Source organism: Enhydra lutris, unplaced genomic scaffold (assembly GCF_002288905.1).
Source record: "Enhydra lutris kenyoni isolate GAN:26980312 unplaced genomic scaffold, ASM228890v2 scaffoldscaffold28, whole genome shotgun sequence".
Lineage (NCBI taxonomy): Eukaryota > Metazoa > Chordata > Mammalia > Carnivora > Mustelidae > Enhydra > Enhydra lutris.
The window spans coordinates 1,558,285-1,567,106 of NW_019154112.1; the positions used below are offsets into that span (position 1 = coordinate 1,558,285).

The 8,822-nt window shown below is 50.6% G+C and overlaps 1 protein-coding gene across 1 annotated transcript; it reads left to right on the forward strand.

Moving 5' to 3' along the window:
* Window positions 1-5,873: 5,873 nt before the first annotated feature.
* On the forward strand, window positions 5,874-8,394 carry LOC111152323 (heat shock 70 kDa protein 1). Its single transcript, XM_022510817.1, has one exon. It carries the CDS (start codon window positions 6,065-6,067, stop codon window positions 7,988-7,990), a length of 1,926 nt encoding a protein of 641 aa, XP_022366525.1. The 5' UTR covers window positions 5,874-6,064; the 3' UTR covers window positions 7,991-8,394.
* The last annotated feature ends 428 nt before the right edge of the window (window positions 8,395-8,822 follow it).

Here is an 8,822-nt window from a genome sequence, read left to right on the forward strand (position 1 = left end):
AAAAAAAAAAAAAAAGTCTCACTCAATATTACATAGAAGCATTTTCTGAGTTTGTTTTCTTCAGAGCCCACCAAACCTTTTAGTAAATAAATCGTCACTTCTGAAGAAAATCAGCAATCTGGGAATGGCCCATACATGTAGACTTTGTCCTGGAAGTATGGAAATGGAAATCTAAGAGATGCTTAGGCTTCCAGGCCAGCTTATAACCTTCAAGACAGTTGAACTGTAGGACTGTGGACTCTAGCCACAGCGTAAACCAGTCTTCGTGAGGACCTGCATTTGCTATGGTACCTCCTCTCCCCCTTAGAGCTGCAGGAACATTCGTGACTCATTTGCAGATACCAGTGACTCTTCAAGCCAGCAGCCACAACGATTACTTAGGGGAGAGGTGGCAGAGGAAGGTGGATGGAAAAGGGTGGAGATTGGGAAGGACCTACCAAACACCTTTGATCAGAGTGTTTAGAAAAATCTCTAGAAATAAACCTGGCGAAAATAAGTTCCTATGGCCCAATTAGTCAAGTTATTGAATGGGTGCTTTATTAAGAAATCAATATAAGAAGTTATAGTCTGTATACACCTGCACCGGCGACTGAAATAATCACTTTTTAAGGTCAAAGGAGAGCAGGCTGATGAAACTGTAGACTTTTTTTTTTTTTTAAGATTTTATTCATTTGTCAGTGCTCAAGCAGCAGGCAGAGGGAGAAGTAGACTCCCCGCTGAGGAAGGAGCCTGACAGGGGACTCGATTCTAGGGTCCTGGGATCATGACCTAATCTGAAGGCAGACACTTAAGAGACTGAGCCAGCCAGGCATCCCAAAATTGTAGATTTATTTATTATTATTATTTTTTTATTTTTCCAAAATTGTAGATTTAAAGTAAAGAGAATGCAGTGCCATCCCTGGAGAAAGTGATGTCTTGGGTAACAGAAGAAATTTTGGGGGTAGGGGGAGGTACATGGAAGAAAAATGACTGTGGGTGAGGAAAGGATTTTTTTTTTTAAGATTTTATTTATTTATTTGACAGACAGAGATCACAAGCAGGCAGAGAGAGAGATACGAGTAAGCAGACTCCCCACTGAGCAGAGAGCCTGATGATGCGGGGCTAGATCCTAGGACACCAGGATCATGACCTGAGCCAAAGGCAGAGGCTTTAACCCACTGAGCCACCCAGGCGCCCCGAGGAAAGGATTTTCTAAGTCAAATATTTTCCTTAATTCCTTTCCAATCCAACCTGTCTCCCTATGCCAGCCCTCAGAAGGCAAGTGGTATGGTAATGCAACTGTTTGAACCCAAGATACTGCTTTGTTAGCAACATATATACTTACTGTTATTTCTGCTGTTTAAGAGGACTGTCATCAAAAACTAAAAAGGTAATCAAAACAATTTTATAAATATAAAAGAAGTGGGCAGGGACATGGACTTTCGGTTAAGAGGAGATGGGGTTATTTCAGGTGAGGGGGCGATCCTCACGGTAGGGATAAGAAATGGCAACTGTCCTCAACCTTCACCCTAACTGAAAACCCTAAATCCGTCCCCGTGGGTCACCTCTTGAGAATCCGCTGCATTGGAACAGGGCAACGCCACGAGCCCCGCCCCCCTTCTCTAGCATCGCTCCCAGAAAGTCTAAGGGCTTGGACCGCGGAGCGAATTCCGGAGGCCGGGGTGAACACGCCCCGCCCGCCGCGTCCCGACGGTCCCTGTCGCGCCCAACTAAGGATGGAAGGATGGGGGGGCGGGGAGCGTGCAACGGAGTCCAGAAGACGAGAATCACTTCCCAGGGCCTTTGACCTTTTTTCACCGCTCCCAACGTCCCCACGGGGCGAGGGAGCGACAGGCGGCGGCAGAGTGAGGCCAGCAGGGACCTCTCCGCCGCGCGTTCCCGCCTGGCTCGGTGCGCGCTCGCCTCGGGCTCTGGGGACCTCCTCCTACTCTGGCGTCTGGCCCTCCGCTTCCCCCCCCCCCCCACCCCGCTTAGTTGTAGGAGTTACAAGACTTTCCAGTGCTTTCGTCGCATAAATTACCTAGTGTGAGAGAAACTGTGAAGATCTCGCCTTTTTTGGCTCTTTTCATCCCGTCTTGAAAAAGTCACAAATACCTGGTAGCGGCCAGGCAATCCCGCGGCCACCCCGCCGCTAGGTCCCAGCGGCGGCCTTCGCGCTCTGCACCCGCCCTTATCCTGTCCGTATCCCGCGGCCCGGCGCCCTCAGGAGCTTTTTGGAGTTTTCTGGGTTCGTGGGTGGGGACTGACTTGTAAGAACGTGCTTCAACAAGCTGCCCCGTCCAAGGCCCCCAACACCTCCCCCAACACCCCAACCCCGCCCTAAAACATCAAGCTTAGTCATGGCTCTATGTTTAATTTCCAGAAGATTCTGTGAACTATGTTCCAGCTTAGCCATAGTAACAGGGCTCCCCCCCTTCCCCGCACCCCGCTTTCCCCTTTCGGACCGAACATTCTCTTCTGAAAGGAGGGGGAGGCGGGGCTGGGAGATCTGGAAGGGTGGGAAAGGTGGGGGAGGGGGGGTGATATGAATCAGAAGTGGCAGCCTGGAAGGGAGTCCCAGCTCGTCATATACCCCGTGGTTCCCCTAATGCGCACAGAGCCCTGACATTCACTTCACTCCCTTCTGTGGCCATTTGTTTTCCTCTTTGTAGAGAATGAAGGATAGGATGCAGATGCCAGCCTTGAGAGGAGTCCAAAATAGGGAGTATGAGGACATGTAGGCTCAATCATCAGTTCTAAAATTAGCCTTCAGGGTGACCAGACTAAGCCACTGAACTCTGATCTTTTGTGTTCGTCTTTAAAAAGGAAAAGGTTTGACTAAATAGCCTCTGCCTAAAAATTTTAAGATAGTTTCTCTAGTAAACGGAAAGTAATACCATTGTCCAGGCAGTAGTCCCCAATCTTGTAAGCACCTGGAGAAGATTGAGAGGTCAGACCCTAGAGTGTGGGATCCCAACAAAGACAGGAGAAAAGGAGCAAACTTTTGAGCACTGCTCTGTCCCAGGCACAGAACTAAGGCCTGAGAAGCATTATCCTATTAATTCCTGATGCTACCATCCTATTAGATGGATATTGTTAATTCTATGTTAGAGATACAGAGACTTGTGTTAGTTAACTTACAAGTACTGCATGGTGAAGGAGGAGGAGGAGGACAAGGAGGTAGAGTCAGATGCAAACGCAGGTTTTCCCAAAAGCTTCTGGAAATCTGTAGCACTCCACAGTCACAGCAGCTGTTGCCACTGACTTGTTAAAAATGCCTGGCTCTGGGTTTCATATCAGTTATCTCTTTTGCTTTTTCCTAACTAACGTTAGAATTGTACTATCTTTAAAACTAAAAGAACGGAGGAGAAAAGTACTGTTGGAGAAACTGCAGGAAAAAGGAGAGAAGAAAAAGAATGTGGCAGCTTCAGGGTCATGAAGGCTCACTTCCTCCACTCTAACTGCACTGCAAAGTTCTTGGCTCTCTCTTTTGTTCCCCACTCTTAAATAAGTACCTGACAGTCCCACCAGTTTGGGGAACCTAAGACTTGATTCTTTAAAATGCCAAATCCTATAAAAACTTAATTGCAAAATTAGCCAAAATAAAATTCTGGAAAGCTCTTGGGGTTCTTACACTCATCTTACACAGCAGTTAAACCTGCAACTGGGTTTCTTTTTGCCTTGGGAGGCATCTAGCATAAAAGACAAAATTCAGGAGACCCTCTCCTTGTCAGGAAATGGGAAAAGAATATAGATGTTTGGGTTTCCAGACCAGTCCACACAGAGAGATTTGACTCAAAACGTAAGTCAGCTATAAGGGGTAGCTGATGATTCATGGAAAACAGTATTTCTAGTGGATCTTTTTCTGCTATACCCACAGTAACAAGATTTGAGGTCCTGTCACCATGTCTACCTGCCAGGCAGTGGGTACAGTGATGCCCTTTGCTTCCAGCCAAGAAAGTATTCTAAATTGCAGATCTGAAGAGAAGTAAGGAGTAATTCCAGAACTGCCTCTAGTAGCAGCTAATGGCAAGGAAGATTCCAGAGGGAGGAGGAGGTGAGGTTAAGGATCCCTAGAAGTGTTGACACATTGGGCAGCTAAAACAGAAGCTTGGGGAGTCGCCAGAGATTGCATAAAGAAATGGAAAATTCCTTAAGTTTGACCAGTTTGACTAGATTAGGAGGTGACTCATTAGGGAGCTACATCTGAATGTTAAAAAAAAAAAAAAAAAAAAAAAAAGTTATCACTTGCCTGCACAAACATACACCGGATTGTGAAAGCAATTCTAGCCGAGCAAAATGTTCAGAAGATTCCTTCCCTTCATCAAAAACTGCCTTCTCATATAAAAGCAAATATACAAAAAACTGCCTTCTCCCACTGTATTTACTGTGTTCAACCATGTGTATACAGCAATGAGCCTATTTTTGATGGGTTGTGAACCCGGCGCTATTACTTTAATGTACCTTAGATTTTTATATCAGGCACCGAACAAATGATTTTCCATGCCTGCAAAGGATTTAAAAAGTGGGGGGGGGGAGGGAGGGGGGCGAATGATAAAATGTGTTTGTATTCAAAGCAGGAGGGAGGATAACGTGCAGGAAGTTGGAATCTAGGATAAAAAACTAAGTGGTTGCACTAAATGCATGACAAATTTTAAAGGAGCTGGAAGTAGAACCTGGGTCGGATTAACCCCTCCCACCTTCCAGCATAAGGATTCCGGAAAATTCTGTTTAAAAGGGACCACCTGCACCCAGCTGTGGTTTATGACGCTACTAAGGAGGACAGAATATCCCCACCCTTCCCCCGCCGGCTCCCCAGCCTCTGTATTACATTTTAAAAGGACGGACAGCCTAAGGGCGACAGGGAGAGTGCATAAGACTGAGTTCAGGGTTCTGAACCAGGAATTAACAGGTGGGAAAGTGGGAAAGGGGTGGCCCAGACCCACAGGCTGGGAAGAACAGGGAAACGGAAAAGCCCCAAAGGCCTTAAAGACAGCTGTAGTCCTATGGAAAGTTTTTTTCTTCCTCTGGCTTGAGCCCAACCTAGGCAACTGGGTTCACCGATCCAGCCCTGCCTTTCCCTCACCCCGCCCTTGACCCAGCCTGCCCCTTCTAGGGCGATGGGGACGTTCTTCCGTTTAAGAACCACCCGTTTCATTGATTTTCTTTCAAAAAATTCAAATTCCCCATCCCCAGATATTCCATCCATGTAGGTTAAAGATGATGTCAAAACTATATTGTATTATATTTCCTTCTCTTCCGCTTTAAATCGAAGGTGGGAAAAACTCCGCGGAGAGCCAAGGCAATCCTCAGACAGCTCACAGGCCTTTGTACCCATCCATTAGCGGGCCTAACGCGGACCCGTCCGTCATCACTACAGTCCAATCGGAGTCTCTTTGACCCCCAGATACCCCACCCACTTCGAGAAACTCGGGAACTTTCTGTATTTGGGGTATACCCGGGACCCCTGTAGCCCATCATCCTATCTTAAGCCATCAAACTAGTTTAAACGCCACGAGCCTCTCACCGCCCTACAATTACCACCCCAGTGCTAGTCCTTCCGGTCAATTATAATACCAGGGGACAGCATCGCCAGCGGGTAACGGAGACTAGATGGGCAGAATCAACAACAGCCCAACCCCAGCGCCTCTCCTCCCTCCCCTTACGACTCGGGTCCCTTCCCAAGAATCCCAGAAGAGTCTGGAGAGTTCTGGGAGGGGCGGCGCCCGGGACGCCGATTGGTCCCAGGAAGCCTGGAGGCGGGACGCGAGGCGAAACCCCTGGAATATTCCCGACCCGGCAGCCCCGCAGACCTCCGCGATTGGCCGAGGACGAAAAAGGCGGGGCTGGATAAAGCGTTATAAGCGCAGAGCCGCCCCGCCGCCGACAAACCGCAAAGCGGCAAAGAGGTTCCAGGCTCTCCGGAGGCGTCCGCTAGCGCAACTTTCGCGGCGTTGTTGAGGCCCGCTCGTGCCTTCGCGAGTTTGCAGCTTTTGAGAAGACCGAGTTCCTCGTCGCGGATCCCGACCGCCTTTCCCAAAGCCTGAACGTGAGCGCGGGGCAAGGAAGAGAGCAGGGCAGCGGCATGGCGAAAACCTCGGCCATCGGCATCGACCTGGGCACCACCTACTCCTGCGTGGGGGTGTTCCAGCACGGCAAGGTGGAGATCATCGCCAACGACCAGGGCAACCGCACCACCCCCAGCTACGTGGCCTTCACCGACACGGAGCGTCTCATCGGGGATGCGGCCAAGAACCAGGTGGCGCTGAACCCACAGAACACCGTGTTCGACGCGAAGCGGCTGATCGGCCGCAAGTTCGGCGACCCGGTGGTGCAGTCGGACATGAAGCACTGGCCCTTCCAGGTGATCAGCGATGGCGATAAGCCCAAGGTGCAGGTGAGCTACAAGGGCGAGACCAAGGCGTTCTATCCCGAGGAGATCTCGTCCATGGTGCTGACCAAGATGAAGGAGATCGCCGAGGCGTACCTGGGCTACCCGGTGACCAACGCGGTGATCACCGTGCCGGCCTACTTCAACGACTCGCAGCGCCAGGCCACCAAGGACGCGGGGGTGATCGCGGGGCTGAACGTGCTGAGGATCATCAACGAGCCCACGGCCGCCGCCATCGCCTACGGCCTGGACAGGACGGGCAAGGGGGAGCGCAACGTGCTCATCTTTGACCTGGGCGGCGGCACCTTCGACGTGTCCATCCTGACGATCGACGACGGCATCTTCGAGGTGAAGGCCACGGCGGGGGACACCCACCTGGGAGGGGAGGACTTTGACAACCGGCTGGTGAACCACTTCGTGGAGGAGTTCAAGAGGAAGCACAAGAAGGACATCAGCCAGAACAAGCGAGCCGTGAGGCGGCTGCGCACCGCCTGCGAGAGGGCCAAGAGGACCCTGTCGTCCAGCACCCAGGCCAGCCTGGAGATCGACTCCCTGTTCGAGGGCATCGACTTCTACACGTCCATCACCAGGGCGCGGTTCGAGGAGCTGTGCTCGGACCTGTTCCGCAGCACGCTGGAGCCGGTGGAGAAGGCACTGCGTGACGCCAAGCTGGATAAGGCCCAGATCCATGACCTGGTCCTGGTGGGGGGCTCCACCCGCATCCCCAAGGTGCAGAAGCTGCTGCAAGACTTCTTCAACGGGCGCGACCTCAACAAGAGCATCAACCCTGATGAGGCCGTGGCCTACGGGGCGGCGGTGCAGGCAGCCATCCTGATGGGGGACAAGTCTGAGAATGTGCAGGACCTGCTGCTGCTGGACGTGGCCCCGCTGTCGCTGGGGCTGGAGACGGCCGGGGGCGTGATGACCGCCCTGATCAAGCGCAACTCCACCATCCCCACCAAGCAGACGCAGATCTTCACCACCTACTCGGACAACCAGCCCGGCGTGCTGATCCAGGTGTACGAGGGCGAGAGGGCCATGACGCGGGACAACAACCTGCTGGGGCGCTTCGAGCTGAGCGGCATTCCTCCGGCGCCCCGGGGGGTGCCCCAGATCGAGGTGACCTTCGACATCGACGCCAACGGCATCCTGAACGTCACGGCCACGGACAAGAGCACTGGCAAGGCCAACAAGATCACCATCACCAACGACAAGGGCCGCCTGAGCAAGGAGGAGATCGAGCGCATGGTGCAGGAGGCCGAGAAGTACAAGGCCGAGGACGAGGTGCAGCGCGAGAGGGTGTCTGCCAAGAACGCCCTGGAGTCCTACGCCTTCAACATGAAGAGTGCCGTGGAGGATGAGGGTCTCAAGGGGAAGATCAGCGAGGCAGACAAGAAGAAGGTGCTGGACAAGTGCCAGGAGGTGATTTCCTGGCTGGACGCCAACACCCTGGCGGAGAAGGATGAGTTTGAGCACAAGAGGAAGGAGCTGGAGCAGGTGTGTAACCCCATCATCACTGGACTGTACCAGGGGGCGGGTGGCCCCGGGGCCGGCGGTTTTGGGGCTCAGGCCCCCAAAGGGGGCTCTGGGTCTGGCCCCACCATTGAGGAGGTGGATTAGGGTCCTTAACCTTCATTGCTCCCTGTTTCTTTTCAAGTTGGAGGTGATCTGCGGACCTTGCTGTTGCACTGGATTTTGTTCTACCTTCCATTTTCTACTATTTTAGTTCATTCTAAAGTTAGGTTGTTACCTGATAGTATTTGTCTTTATTATTTCTTTTTAGTATACCAGTGTGTTTGGTAGAATTTTTTGCATTTAAAGTAACTGGTACTGTAAGTCTTCTTCTTCTTCTTCTTTTTTTTTTTTTTTTTGTAAAATGAGTAAATACTGCCATCCTCTGTCCAATTCTGCTATGTAAACACCAGAAGTCTTGGAATGTCATTTTAGGTTCGTATGGTTGTTTTTTATAATTTGTATACTTCATGATGAAAAATAAAATGTTAAAAAATATGAGTCTATTTTTATTTGAGGGGGGAATAACGGGCTCTTGGAATATCTGAATTGCATAGATCGGTGAAATGGACAGTACTTCTGAAGAGATATGCACTGTGAGGAGCCATGATTTGGCTACTTATGTTGGGACTTAATTGTAGGTTGCAAATGACGTTTGTGCTAGAAAATTCTAGGTGCCCATTTCCCTGGATGCACCTTTTTTAGGGGAAAAGTAGGGATGGGGGCTGCAAAAAAATGGTTTGAGGGATAAGTTATTGTGGGTTTACAGGCAGTATTGAGAGGGGTTCATGGCTCCTTATTTGCTTGCTCTTAATGTGTGCAGACCCCTTAATTTGTCCCTTCTGAGCTATGAGTTTTCTGGTCTATTATTTAGGTTATGAGTGATAATTGGGGGTGTGTAAAGCAGCAAAAAGGAGATGCAGATACAGTGATTTACTTT